The sequence below is a fragment of the Erythrolamprus reginae genome, chromosome 3 (genome assembly GCF_031021105.1).
Source record: "Erythrolamprus reginae isolate rEryReg1 chromosome 3, rEryReg1.hap1, whole genome shotgun sequence".
Classification (NCBI taxonomy): Eukaryota; Metazoa; Chordata; class Lepidosauria; order Squamata; family Dipsadidae; genus Erythrolamprus; species Erythrolamprus reginae.
The window spans coordinates 42,577,729-42,592,931 of record NC_091952.1 but is presented as its reverse complement, the minus strand read 5'-3'; the positions used below and the strand labels follow the sequence as shown (position 1 = coordinate 42,592,931).

The 15,203-nt window shown below is 38.0% G+C and overlaps 1 protein-coding gene across 1 annotated transcript; it reads right to left on the bottom strand.

Moving 5' to 3' along the window:
- Positions 1–4,043: 4,043 nt before the first annotated feature.
- Positions 4,044–6,665, bottom strand: GDF5 (growth differentiation factor 5). The gene is made up of 2 exons (XM_070748836.1): positions 6,041–6,665; positions 4,044–4,906 (listed from the first exon to the last, which is right to left on the bottom strand). The coding sequence occupies exons 1-2, from the start codon at positions 6,663–6,665 to the stop codon at positions 4,044–4,046; spliced, it is 1,488 nt and encodes a 495-aa protein (XP_070604937.1).
- Positions 6,666–15,203: the final 8,538 nt, after the last annotated feature.

Below are 15,203 nucleotides of genomic sequence, written 5' to 3'. Positions count from 1 at the left end.
TCTTGTTTGCCTTTTTTTTTAAAAACCATTTTTAAAGTTGTTTATGAGTCTAGTGGCCCACTTCCAAAAACTCAATTTTGCAACAATTCTTCTCAATTTTTGTAACCCAACTCAACACCTCTCATATCTGATTTGATTCTCTTTAATTCTTTACTTCATCACTAAGTATTCTTCAAGGATTTAACAAGTCTCTTTTGCTGGTCCAATAATTTTTTCCTCTGGTCATTTTCTTGGTTTATCATTTGTATGTCTCCTTTAATTTTTAAAGCTTCAATCAGTTTCTTTTGTATATTTTTCCCCAAACCCTTGTCTTGAATTGTCATTTGTAATTACTCTTTTGGTACTCTCTTTATCCTATCAGACAAAATTTGTTCCACATTTGTCATTCTCTCATTAACATTTTTGAAGATAATTATTCACAGAATCTGACATCATTATTGACACTTTCGATATTGTAAATACTAATTGCTGGCTCCATTCTTCAGAGTTCTCCTTTAATATTTCTGATGTTATGACACATTGTGTCATTTTGTAGTTCCAGTAAACTGACAGTTAATTCCAAAATTTTATAGAATAGTTCAACACTCCAAATTTAACTAGGACTCACAATCTATTTGTAACTTTCTTATATCAAAATTATATTTGGCTTTTTGCTGTTTATTTCAAATTCTTTGAATTCTTAATCTTGTAATTACTTTTTTACTTGTTCATTGTTGAAGATAAACTCACTCAGAGACTTTTCAGATCTGTTATTCTAATGCCTTTGTGATAGTAGCCAATTTCCAAAAGTGATTAGAAAGTGAGGCTTTTAAACTTAATATCCTTTGAACGGTTCCATTGAGATTGCAAGCAAAAAGGTTAATTCCTTTGTCTTCCGGAACCTAAACCCATGGAAAACTGCTATCCCACAATCTCCTTATGAGGAACATTTATCTGAAGCAATGTAGCCAATCTCCTGTCCTCTCATTATCCAGAAAGGTTGTCAGTTCCATTATAATTCAGTGTTCTGTGCAAACTAGGATATCTAATTTTAAAACTATCTTGCACAGATAGCATATACAGTTATTAAAAAAGAATGAACCAATTGCATGACATATTGCTTCAGTTCTCAGTGACCATTTGAAAAGTTGTGAAGGCCACATTGAACACTTGTACGACAGTTGATTGTGAGTAGAATACTTGTGACTTGGCTGGAGTTTTGTGTTACTTTTCCTTAATAAAATATTTTACCAGTTTATTTTTTTAAATAATCCTCTACTATTGTCCGCATATCACAGACTAATAAGCTGCTTAAAACCCACCTCTGCCGCCAGACATGGGGGAATTGAGATACTCTTTCTCCCTAGGCCTTTACAATTTTATGCATGGTATGTCTGTACGTATGTTTGGTTTTATGATAAGGGTTTTTAACTGTTTTAGTATTGGATTATTATTATATGCTGTTTTATTGCTGTTATTAGCCGCCCCAAGTCTGCGGAGAGGGGCAGCATACAAATCCAATAGATAGATAGATAGATAGATAGATAGATAGATAGATAGATAGACAGACAGACAGACAGACAGACAGACAGACAGACAAACAAATAATAAATAAGTGAACAAGCAAAGAAGAGGATTGTTCTTACCAGATTTCATTACATTACTCCACGATAAGTGGATATTGCTAAGAAATAAAGGCCTTTGGAATTTGAAAGACATGTGGGTGGTATGGATATCTATGGTAGGTTAAAGCAGGGGTCCCCAATCCCAGGGCTGCCGGAAGAGAATGGCAGGTGAGCGAGCAAAACCGAAACCATCCTCCCAATTACAGTGGACAAGTGAAGCCAAAACCATCCTCCCCCCCCAAACCCATGGAAACTGATCTCTGGCCTCAAAAAGGTTGGGTACTGTTATAATGAAGCAAGGTTAATGTACATTTTATGTCTGGTAGTCTGTTCTTAGAATATGAAATAAATACAAGGCTAGGTTGTGCCTGAAAATATCTTTGTGGCTCTTAGCACATCAAATGTTTTATAAATGAGAAATAGTAAGGTTTGACTACAATATACAAATCGACAGTGGAAAAATATGTAGTTGAAAAGATTGAAATTTACACTATATAGTATCCTTAAAGAGAATTTTTATAAATTGATGTATTGTTGATATTTGTCATCAGAGAAATTGTCTGGAATGTATAATCACACTTCTTTGCTGGAAAGTTGAACAACATGAAGGGACATTTTATCATGTATGATGGAGATGAAAAAAAATTTGGATACAAACATACTACTGTACTATTGTATATTTCCCAATAAAATATTAAGGATTATATGTCTGTATTTAATAGTTTGCAGTTTTTTCATAGAAGATTCAAACAGATCAAAAATAAAATTATGCATTGTTAACTTCCATTAGTTTTAAACAGGACACTGAAAACATAGATTTAATAAAATTATAGCAACTATGTCATCTAGATATCTTAACAGCCAAAAATTTATTGCAGTTTAACATGATAAGCATTAGAGTGCAGCATGATTTATAAGCAAAACAACCAAAACACTAGTGTTCAAACACTAAACAGGTCAACATTTAAAAAAGATAAAATGGAAATAATATATACAGTACTGAAGTAAACATATTTGTTTGAAGTTCTCTAATTCCACATATAATGTGTACAGTTTAAAACCAAGTCAGCATTCTATTAAATAATTGTTACAAATATACAGTTCTAAATGTATGAATTTTTCTCTTAAACTATTAGTTTGGTTATAATGGAATGAAAGAAATAAGGTTTTTGCAAGCAAATACAAGATAAATACATTCGACAATAATGGGCATGGAAGATTAATTTGTAAAATGGTTTAATATTATTGAGTCTTTAAAAATGTGCAAGAAAATAAAAAGGTCCATTGTACCCTTATTTGCTAATTTTTTTACTGGATCAAAAGTGTTTATCAGATAAAAATGTGTGTGTGTGTCACTGAAGTGTATTTGAGTGGTTAAAGAAGGTCTAACTGTTACCTTGAAGCAAAGTGAAGAAACCTACTTCAGGGGAGATAAATCAAAGCAAAAACTGAAGTCTAAATGATGCAGTGTATGCTTTTATAGTGTGGAGACATTATTCCATACTATACATCAGGCTAGTACTAATTTATGAAGTAACAAATATGAAAACATTACAGGATGCAAAAGCAATGGCACTGCAGTCCATTTTTCATGTTTCATCAGTCTAGTCTGTTTAGAAACATACTTGACCCATACTTGACCTCAAGGTACAATGTGACAACTACCCTTGATGATAACAATCTGACTTACAATTTAGTGCTTTGAGGACATGATTCCCACAAATATCTATGTTGCTATATTGACAGTAGCAAGTATCTCTAGATGTTGTAATATTGTAGATATTACTAGCACAACTCGGAATAATTTAAACATGTGACACTAGGCTATTACATTTGCTGTTTTAAAAAAATTCTAATCCTTTATTACAACTTCCTTGTAATAAAGGAAGATAGAATCCTTGTGGAAGTTGTAATAAAAAAGCTTGCCAACATTAAAATGCCACTATTGTCAGTATAGAGCAGTGATGACGAACCTTTTTTCCCCTCAGGTGCCAAAGAAGTGTATCCATGCGCTATCACACATGCGCGAGTGCCATACCCATAATTCAATGCCTGGCGAGGGCGAAAACAGCTTCCCCTGACCCTCAGAAGCCCTCTGGAGGCTGTTGGCCTGTTTCACAACTTCTGCTGAGCCCAGTAGCTCATGTTTTGCCCTCTCCAGGCTTTAAAGGCTTCCCTGGAGCCAGGGGAGGGTAAAAATGCCCTCGGACGCCATCCAGAGCCTCTGTGGAAGTTAAAAATCAACTGGCCACCATACACATGCACATTGGAGCTGAGTTAGGGCAACAGCTTGCGTGCCAGCAGATATGGCTCCGGGTGCCATAGGTTCGCCATCACTGGTATAGAGGTTTTGGATAATTTTATTATGCTGCTCTATAGGCTCGGAGTACTCTATTTTTCTTTTATCTAAAATAAAATAAAATAATGGTATTTGTGCTGCTATCTACAGCCACATGACTCTACCACCATCTCTTCATATTGTTTATAAACTACATTATTAGCAGAATCAATAAACAAAATGCTAATAGGGTTCAGCCTTGTCGGAACACAACAAGTGGGAGGTGTTGATTCTGGATCCATGGAGTTCATTAATGTTTGGATAACAGCATGATTGGTGGGTTCTAGATGAGACCGAAGAGGAAATTCACAAAGTCCTTCACAATGATACGCTTCATATTCAAGAGGAGCAATTATCCAGTCATCCCAACCCATCTCCTTAAAATTGACATGGAGTAGTTTTCTGCTACATTTTGCCTTCAAATTTTTGTTTGGCCGCTTTCCTTGTCGATTTGTTAAAGGAGCCCTTCTCTTTCTTCTTTGACTAAATAGGTATTCATAAACAGTTTTGTCATCTTGACCAGATCTGGCTTTTATTTCGTTGAAAAACAAGTCTCTTTTCTTTGTTCTACCAAATACTAAAAAAAGAGCCTTTTCATTGACTTGCCTTCCTGTTCTGTTAAATCCCACAATCCTTAAATCAACAGGCCTTCCCTTTTCAAGAGCCTCCAGTTCAAAACACAAGTTATTAAAGTTTTTAAAGTTCCTAAACACTTTCCAAATGTCAAACACTTCCCATTTTGCTGTATCTATGATGTTGACTCTTCGAGACTCCAAGAGTATGGATGCTTGCCTGCTTGTACAGCAACTGGATAGCTTCACTTGATACGTTTTCTCAGGAGGATGAGGCTTCCAAATATCAGCTTTTTTTCTTAAAATCCGCAATTCTGCCCCCAGTAAACCATCTTTCTCTAGAGCACTGATGTCAAACATGTATTTTTGCTTTTTAACTGGAGTTTGATCATCTAAAGAGAAAAACAGAGAGGGGTTCAAGTATTTCTGAATAGAAATGTGTACTACTTTTCAATTCCTCCTAACACATGTGCATAATGAGCTTGAGATTATAAAATGATTTTATGGCACTGTTAGGAGTTCATATTACATGGAGATTTTAGACCAACTCTTCCAAATTTCAGAGAAAAAAAAAGTTTTAGACTCTACATGTAACCTTATTAAAACTTAAATTCCAGTAAAATATATTTGAACATGAACTTCAGATTAAAATTTTGTACATGTGATATTCTTTTACTTGGAGTAATATATCATGGAAAGCATATAAACATACTGTGAGTATGTGAAGGACATATTTTAAGCTAGAAAAACACAGACTGTATGGTTGTGGATGATATATTTTAGTACCGTAATTATTTTCCTACAAAGACACTTGCCAGGAAGAGAAGCTTAATTTTAAGCTTAATGAATAATGATATACGTATATATATTGGATCTAAACATTCAACCTGAAATTTCATTCAGGCAAACTCTTTCTCTTTTGAGTATACTGTATTTACAGATATATAGATACGTTTCCCTATTATGAATTAAAGTCCTGAGTTGTACACACTACCCATTTCAAGGATACTTGTGGAAGAAAAAACTAGCCATCAACATGAGATTTAAGCAAAATTCACAGATTGCTGTGTTGCCCATGAGGATCTAAAGAAGAATGTAGACAATCTCCTTTGATCTTACAGTCTTTTTATTGCAGAAATATAATATCTATGATAAATATTCCTGCTTATTTTGTAATATCGAATCTGAGTTGAAACTATATCTGAATTACTTTCATTCTAACAAATAAGAAATACTCCAGACAGTTCCTTTTTGCTAATCTGTTTTTTTCTGAAATAGAAAGCGACAACAAGAACAGATTATTCAGCTTTTATTCTATCAGATATATAGTACTAGCTTATGAAGTGATGGCAATGTTTTATGCATAAAAGAAAAACACATCCCAATACATTCTGAAAATTAGCATTTACCTTATATACAAATATAAAATTCTGACAATTGAAATGCTCTTAAAGTATCAATTTAGGATGTAAACATCTGTGATAGCCAAGTTTTGTGTCTTTCTGAAAATACGTGGATTTCCTTACCTTGTCTCTTGTCTATGAAACTTGTAATTGTATTGGCAAGTCCCATCTCCAGTTTCATACTTCCATTTATATCTTTCTGTTCTGCATCAGAAAGAGTTTGGTATAAGGCAAGCATATATTCATGTGGTATGACAGCAGGATGCCCGAATGCCTCTTTAGAGTCCCTTTGGGTAATAGGTTCTTTGATTGTTTTCGTTTTGAAGGAACTCGCTGGATTCCCTGTGCCAGATTTTTTCAGTGGGGCCTTAGGGCCAAAATTCTGAGCCTTTGGAGTCACCGTCCTTATTCCTGGTTGTCTATTTGAAGTTGCATGTTTTTCTGTACTCCTTGCTTTAGCCAAAGTCTTTTTTGAAATGTCAGCCTTTGCCAAAAGAGCTTCAGCTTGAGCAGTATTATTTCTTGTTCTAGACTTGGAATTGTCAGTATTATATTCATGGCTTCCTGTTCTAAAAGAACCTGTCCTTGGCAATGGGTGCCTCTCTTTTCCATCTACTTTAGACAATCCCAATTTCAACCCTAGGTTACCTTGACTTGTTTCAGCAGAATTCAATATTAAGGAAATGAAAACCAGATAAAACCAACTGAAGTGCCAAAGCAGTATAGAAAGAAAGTACTGGATTTTCATCCTCTGGTCTTCCTTTGAATGCCACCAAATAAAAAAATTAAAAAGGTTCCCCTGGTTTGGCATAAAAAATGAAATAGATTAAAAGGCAAAATAAGCAAAAAGAGCTTCACTTTCAATATGCAGAACTTCAAATCAATTTTTGTAATATTTGTATCCAGTCCCATAGTGGAAATGCTAATATGTTCAATTTGCTGTCTCCTGATTTCTGCCAGTAGTTTGTTCCTAAAAAGAGAAACTTAACCAACCCACTTTCTTCTTTAAAAATGACTAAAAACTTGAAGGACTCTTGTTTAAATCTGAGTGGATTTTTTTTTCCCAAGAAGGAAGAATGGCGTAATGCTGCCCCTGTGTTAAAAGGTTTAAAAAAAAAAAAAAAAGGTTTGAATCCCTTCCAGTGAAAATATTTCACACACAGAAACCTGCAGGTGCTTAGAAATCTTTTACAAACTTGAACTCAGGAATTGGAAGTGGAATTCCAACAAAAACCTATTTAATTACTCTCTGATGTCATGCTGTCTAAACTAATTTAAGTGTGATATATTTCTTTTAAAAAGTCTTCTTTTCTTTATGAGTCATACTCTGCTTTTTGTGAAACAACTCAGTAGGACTAAAAGTGTATAGATAATAGAATATGCAGCTAAAAGTGGTTAACGTGTTCTGGATTATTATTAGCCTTAAGTGAACTCTTCATTTAGAAGCAAACAACATCACCTAAGATAATCATAAGAATCTTTTACAAAAACAGGGCAAAATAAATCTGCAGTATGCTTCAATTACATATGTATTGTATACAGTTCTAAACATAAAATCTTTGGTTTATTAGTAGAAACATAGAAGTCTGATGGCAGAAAAAGACCTCATGGTCCATCTAGTCTGCCCTTATACTATTTTCTGTATTTTATCTTAGGATGGATATATGTTTATCCCAGGCATGTTTAAATTCAGTTACTGTGGATTTATCTACCACGTCTGCTGGAAGTTTGTTCCAAGGATCTACTACTCTTTCAGTAAAATAATATTTTCTCATGTTGCTTTTGATCTTTCCCCCAACTAACTTCAGATTGTGTCCCCTTGTTCTTGTGTTCACTTTCCTATTAAAAACACTTCCCTCCTGGACGTTATTTAACCCTTTAATATATTTAAATGTTTCGATCATGTCCCCCCTTTTCCTTCTGTCCTCCAGACTATACAGATTGAGTTCATTAAGTCTTTCCTGATACATTTTATGCTTAAGACCTTCCACCATTCTTGTAGCCCGTCTTTGGACCCGTTCAATTTTGTCAATATCTCTTTGTAGGTGAGGTCTCCAGAACTGAACACAGTATTCCAAATGTGGTCTCACCAGCATTCTATATAGCGGGATCATAATCTCCCTCTTCCTGCTTGTTATACCTCTAGCTATGCAGCCAAGCATCCTACTTGCTTTCCCTGCCGCCTGACTGCACTGTTCACCCATTTTGAGACTGTCAGAAATCACTACCCCTAAATCCTTTTCTAGTAGTGAGTGAAAGAATGAAAAACAAATGTGATAGCAAAGCTATTGCTTAAAAAGGATTTTAAAAATATTATGAATTGCTGACAAAGAGAATAAGAAATTATAAACAGTCCTACTTGATGCCTGAGAAGAAAATAGTTTCTTATATTGCATTTTAGGCTTCATTATTTAACTTCTTTGCAAAGCCCCTGAATATTCAATGTTAAAGTAGCAGTGTCCCCTGCAGGAATTTAGAGCCATATGAAGTGAAAGCACCAAATAACCTCAGTTATCACATTCAACAACTAAATTCTGATCAGTTTTTTAAAAATAAAATTCTTTACTTATCCACATCTCTATAATTCTGATAATGAGTTTATATCATGACTGTCAAACTCCTTGTCTGCAGACCAGATGCGTCATGTGCTGGCCACACCCACATCAGAAAAAAGTCCCAATACGTCATGTGACACCGCCATGATGATGTGAGTTTAACACTCCTGCCTTAGATAATATGTCATCTTGGACTTTTTTTAACGCATAGTCCAGAAGATTGTCAATGCTTCTTTGGGGAGGGAGTCCTTTCCGGAACCCTACAAGGAGGCACTGGTGCGCCCCTTCTTCAAGAAGCCTTCCCTGGACCCAGCCATTCTCAACAACTATCACCCAGTCTCAAACCTTCCCTTTATGGGGAAGGTTGTTGAGAAGGTGGTGGCACTCCAGCTCCAACGGTCCTTGGAAGAAGCCAATTATCTACGCCCTCAGCAGTCAGGATTCAGACCCGGCTACAGCATGGAAACTGCTTTGGTCATGTTGATGGATGATCTCTGGCGAGCCCGGGACAGGGATTTATCCTCTGTCCTGGTGCTTCTCGACCTCTCAGCGGCTTTCGATACCATTGACCATGGTACCCTTCTGCGCCGGCTGGAGGGGTTGGGAGTGGGAGGTAGTGTCCTTCAGTGGTTCTCCTCCTACCTCTCCGGTCGGTCACAGTCGGTGTTAGTGGGGGGGGGGGTGTCAGAGGTCGACCTCTAGGCTTCTCCTTTGTGGGGTGCCTCAGGGGTCGGTCCTCTCCCTCCTGCTATTTAATATGTACATGAAACCGCTGGGCGAGATCGTCCAGGGGCATGGGGTGAGGTATCATCAGTATGCTGATGATTCCCAGTTGTACATCTCCACCCCATGTCCAGTCAACGAAGCAGTGGAAGTGATATGCCGGTGCCTGGAGACTGTTAGGGTCTGGATGGGTGTCAAAAGACTCAAACTCAACCCTGATAAGATGGAGTGGCTGTGGGTTTTGCCTCCCAAGGACAATTCCATCTGTCTGTCCATTACCCTGGGGGGGGAATTACTGACCCCCTCAGAGAGGGTCCGCAACTTGGGTGTCTTCCTCAATCCACAGCTTACATTAGAGAACCATATTTCAGCTGTGGCGAGGGGGGCGTTTGCCCAGGTTCGCCTGGTGCACCAGTTGCTGGACCGGGAGTCACTGCTCACAGTCACTCATGCCCTCATCACCTCGAGGTTCGACTACTGTAACGCTCCCTACATTGGGCTACCTTTGAAGAGTGTTCGGAAACTTCTGATTGTGCAGAATGCACCTGCGAGAGTCTGCATTGGTTGCGGATCACCGCAGTCTGCATTGGTTGCGGATCAGTTTCCGGTCACAATTCAAAGTGTTGGTTATGACCTATAAAGCCCTTCATGGCATCGGACCAGAATATCTCCATGACCACCTTCTGCCGCACGACCAGTTAGGTCCCAGAGAGTTGGCCTTCTCCGGGTCCCGTCAACTAAACAATGTCGTCTGGCGGGACCCAGGGGAAAAGCCTTCTCTGTGGAGGCCCCTACCCTCTGGAACCAGCTCCCCCCGGAGTTTGGGGTTGCCCCCACCTTCCTTTCCTTTTGTAAACTTCTTAAAACTCATTCTGCCATCAGGCATGGGGGAATTGAGACATCTTCCCCAGGGCTATATAATTTATGTATGGTATGTTTATGTGTATGTTTCATTTTTAAATAAGGGTTTTAGATATTTTTTAAATATATTAGATTTGTCATTGTACATTGTTTTTATTATTGCTGTGAGCCGCCCCGAGTCTGTGGAGAGGGGCGGCATACAAATCTAATTAATAATAATAATAATAATAATAATAATAATAATAATAATAATAATGTTTCAGAAAATAGTCTTCTTTCTAGAAAGACATTATCACTGGTTCTTCCAAATATTTTATGAAAAATAAATGCAGATGGGGAGGTTATTCCTGCAACTAACATCAGAGTTCATGACTCTGATCAGAAATGTTTAAACATTTTTATGTCAAGTATTAATTTTCATCATAGCACTATTCTAATGGCAGAAGAAAGCATAAGCATAATCATCTTTGTACAAACAGAAATCTTACTCTTCAAACCACTAATGGGCTACAGTATATAGTTTTTGTGCTGATTCAGCGGTTTGAAAATTGGACAATATTTCCAAAATTAAGTCACTGTATTTCAGCTTATGAAAGGAGAAAGAAAATCTTGAAACAGGGCCCGAAGTACTACTTAAATTTTAGGGGATACATTTTCCAGGAAAGACGTCTATGTGCCAAATATTACAATTAAAAAAAAAAAAAAGTTATGTGAACATTGTATTATTTATTAATTTAGGCAAGCATGTATTAGATAACAGATAGAACTGTGATGATGAACCTTTTTTTCCTTAAGTGCCCAAAGAGCGTGCGCGCATACTATTGTGCATGTGTGAGTGCCCATACACATAATTCAATGTCTGTGGAGGGCGAAAACAGGTTCCCCCAACCTATGGAGGCCCTCTGGAGGCCAGAAATGGACTGTTTCCCAACTTTTGTTAGGCCCAGTAGGCTTGTGTTTTGCCCTTCCCATGCTCCAAAGGCTTATCTGGAGCTGCGGGAGGGTAAAAACACCCTTCCTCTATCCCCCTAGAGGCTCTCTGGAAGCCAAAAACGCCCTCCCAGAACCTCTGTGCAAGCCAAAAATCAGCTGGTCAGCACACACATGCACGTTGGAGCTGAGCTAGGGCAACAGGTTGTGTGCCAGCAGACATGGCTCCGCATGCTACCTGTGGCACCCATGCCATAGGTTCGCCTTCATTGAGATAGAAGTATAAACATGATTATGAATACCGGAAATGTATACAAATAAAAGGGAATATTAGGACAGGGAGGGTAGGCACGCTGGAGCACTTATGCACGCTCCTTACAGACCTCTTAGGAATAGGATGAGATCAACAATAGATAGTCTAAGAAAGTTTTGGGAGTTTGGGGGAGAAAGCAGAGTCAGGTAGTGCATTGCAGGCATTGACAACTCTGTTATTGAAGTCGTACTTTCTGCAATCAAGTTTGGAGCGGTTTATCGTAAGTTTGTATTTATTGTGTGCTCATGTATTATTGTGGTTGAAGCTGAAATATTCATTGACAGATAGGACATTGCAGCAGAGAATTTTATGTGCTATGCTTATGTCGGATCAAAGACGGCAAAATTCTAAGTTGTCTAAGCTTAAAGTACAGTGATCCCCCGGTTATTGCGTCCCCGACCATTGCGAACAGGGTAATTTGCGATTTTTGAACCCGGAAGTCAAAACACCATCTGCGCATGCGTGCCCTTTTTTCTATGGGCACGCATGCGTAGATGGCGCCGGGCAGATCAGCTGCTGGGCGGCTTCCCTGGGTCTTCCCCCTCTTGCTGGCGGGAGGGCGAAGCCCCCCCAGCACCCGCTCGCCCGCCCTTCGCCCGGGAAGTTCGCCAGGAGTCAGCGGAGAACGGCGCGCCTGCTTTAAAACGATCGGAGCCGGCGCCGTTCTCCGCTGACTCCTAAAGCGGGGAAGTTCGCCAGGAGTCAGCGGAGAACGGTGCGCCTGTTTTAAAACGATCGGAGCTTTCCAATGAGTCCCGAAGACAAACGTCAAACTTCCGCGTTTGTCTTCGGGACTCATTGGAAAGCCGCGCGGGTGTTTTAAAACGTCGCCGCTGACATGGGGGGCTTGCTAGCACCCCCCCAAACCCGGGTTGGGGGTTCGGGGGGGTGCTAGCGAGCCCCCCATGTCGGCGGCGACGTTTTAAAACAGCCGCGCCGCCCCCAATCTTCGGCTCCTCGCTAGCGCTGCGGAAGTTAAAAACACCATCTGCACATGCGCAGATGGTGTTTTTACTTCCGCAGCACTACTTCGCGAAAACCCGCTCGTTGCGGGGGGTCCTGGAACGGAACCCTCGCAACGAGCGGGGGATCACTGTATTCTGTTGCGAGCAGGGGAGTGGAGAACTCTTCTCATGAAATATCTCTGGACTCGTTCAATTGTATTAATGTCTAATATGCAGTGCGGGTTCCAGCCAGATGAGCTGAATTCAAGAACTGGTCTAGCAAAAGTTTTGTATGCCCTAGCTTGCAGTTCAATATTACCAGAGAAGAAGCTATGCAAGAATAGATTAACGTCTTGTTGGCAATGCTGTTATAGTGAACTTTGGCACTTAGAATAGAATAGATTTTTTGCTGGCCAAGTGTGATTGGACACACAAGGAATTTGTCTTGGTGCATGGGCTCTCAGTGTACATATAAGAAAAGTTTGTCAAGAATCATAAGGTACAACACCTTATGATAGTCAGGGTACAAATAAGCAATCTAATCTTATTAGGAAACAGTCAATATAAATCATTTGAAATGAGTACTCCAAGGTCCTTGACAGAGTGAGGGTTGTCTATGAGGTTGTATCTGCCCAGCTTGTATTTTGTGTTGATTTTTTTTTGCCAATGTGTAAGACAGAGCATTTTTTGGTTGAGATTTGGAGTTGCCAAATGTTTGACCATTCTGACACATAATCAAGGTCTTTTTGTAGGGTAGCAGCATTATTGGCGTTGAATAGTTTTACACCATCAGCGAAAATTCCTTATAAATATGATCACAAAGGTCATTTATGTCAAGTGTAAATGATGTGGGTCCTAAAACCTCCCTGGGGGGACACTTCTGTTAACAGGTGCAGGGTTTGATAGGGCGCTATCTTATTCCTGTCACAAGTTATCTCGAACACAGAAAAATTTAAAGAATCTTTGCAGAAAATGTAGCATTAAAAAAAGAGCAGAGTCAGTTGTAGAACTTAATCTTAGCTTGTGACGGGTAGAATTTTGTGACCAAGGAATCTAAAAATTGCCACCAGATGTTCTGTAATATGCTGTTGAGTGGAAGCCCTTGAACAGTTTGGATAACAAATGCTTGTGTGAGGTTTACAATACCTAAGGGGAAAAAAGCTCTCTTAGTGACATGGATACCATGTGCTTCTTTGCCATTCATAAAAAAGTTACCAAGAATTATGTCCCTTTAAATAACAAACACAAGCCATTGTGGCTTGTATGTCTAATAAATGGCATTTATAATAACTGTAAAGTAGAATATCCAGTTTATTTAACCCTTGTTATAACCCTTTAGTTATAACAAGCAGATAAAACAACCTTGTATATTTTTAGACCAAAAAGAAGATTGAACAGATTTTTTCATCCTCAATTCCATGTAATTTTCCTTCAGAAATCATTACTATTTTCTATTCTATTGTTACAAGTACATCCCCATTTAAAGAAAACTGAAAATTTCCAGGACAACAGAAATAATGTTCACAAAAATCGATTTTATTTATTAAAGGAAGCCAGTTTACAATGTGAGTCTCAAGTGAGAGCCATTTAAAAAGAGAGAGAGAACAGCTGATACCTACAGATATTGAAATGGAGAGCAGTAACCAAATTCCACTAATTTAGAATTATGATTAAAATAATCCATAGAGTATTAAGAATCTCATATCTGGAGTCTGAATTTGGAACTTATTTGTATGGTGTATAGCTGCTACCATATAGAGATATTTCTTAGGGAGCAATAAAATATTCCCTATTAGATTAATAGTTAAGAAAATTTTAAACTATTAATTAGTTAATAGTTAAGAAAAGTTTTCTTAATAGTTAAGAAAATTGACACAAATCTTTATTATCTACTTCTTTGTCTTATCTGGAATGAAGTGCTAGTAATTTTATAGATGTTATAAAAGGTGAAATCTGTAAATCAAATTGGCTTTCAGATGAAAGATGCAATAATAATAATAATAATAATAATAATAATAATAATAATAATAATAATAATAATTTATTAGATTTGTATGCCGCCCCTCTCTGAAGACTGAATGGTTGTTATGATTTGCAGACCCTCTTTTGCAAGAAATTCTAGGGAGGGATTTTGAAATCTGTCTTCCACTATATCTAGAGTTTCCCAAATTCATGTTCATTGTGCCAATGACACTATCTATCTCATCTTCTCTCCTTCTTCTGCCTTCAATTTTTCTCATAGGATTTTTCTCATAGGATCTTTTCCTATGAGTCCTCGCCTCTTATTTGATGGCCAAAGTATTTGAGCTTCAGCTTTAGTATCTGTCCTTCCAAAGAACTTTCAGGATTGATTTCCTTTAGGATTAGCTGATTTGATCTTGCAGTCTGAGCATCTAGCAGTCAAGGGACTTCTTCAACATCACAACACTTGAATAACATGGGGGACAACAACCCAAGTCATCAATTACGTCACCTCTGATCTGATCTAAATATAGTTCATAAAATCATATACCAAAATGTCCTTCCTGTTAATGTCTACTTCACCCCCAACTCCAGCAATACACGAGCACATAATAGATTCAAACTAAATGTAAACCGCTCCAAACTCGACTTCAGAAAATACAACTTCAGCAATAGGGTGATCCATGCCTGGAATGCACTACCTGACTGGTTTCTTCCCCAACCCCCAAAAACTTTAACCTTAGATTGTCTACAGTCAGTCTCTCTCCATTTCTAAGAGGTTTTTAAGAGATGTGCATAAGTGCACCGCTGTGCCTACCATCCCTATCCTATTGTCCTCTTTTATTGTTACTTTTTATTATAAAATAGAATACAATTCTTTATTGGCAAGTATGATTGGACAAACAAGGAATTTGTCTTGGTGCATATGCTCTTAGTGTACATAAAAGAAGATACATTGTCAAGAATCATGAGGTACAAGACTTAATGACTGTCATATG

Excerpts from the sequence above, each read along its gene's own strand:
- GDF5 (XM_070748836.1), bottom strand. The coding sequence starts at position 6,665 with ATGAAAATCCAGTACTTTCTTTCTATACTGCTTTGGCACTTCAGTTGG. Across the intron at positions 4,907-6,040 it reads TTTCATAGACAAGAGACAAG|ATGATCAAACTCCAGTTAAA; the intron begins GTAAGGAAATCC and ends TTTTCTCTTTAG.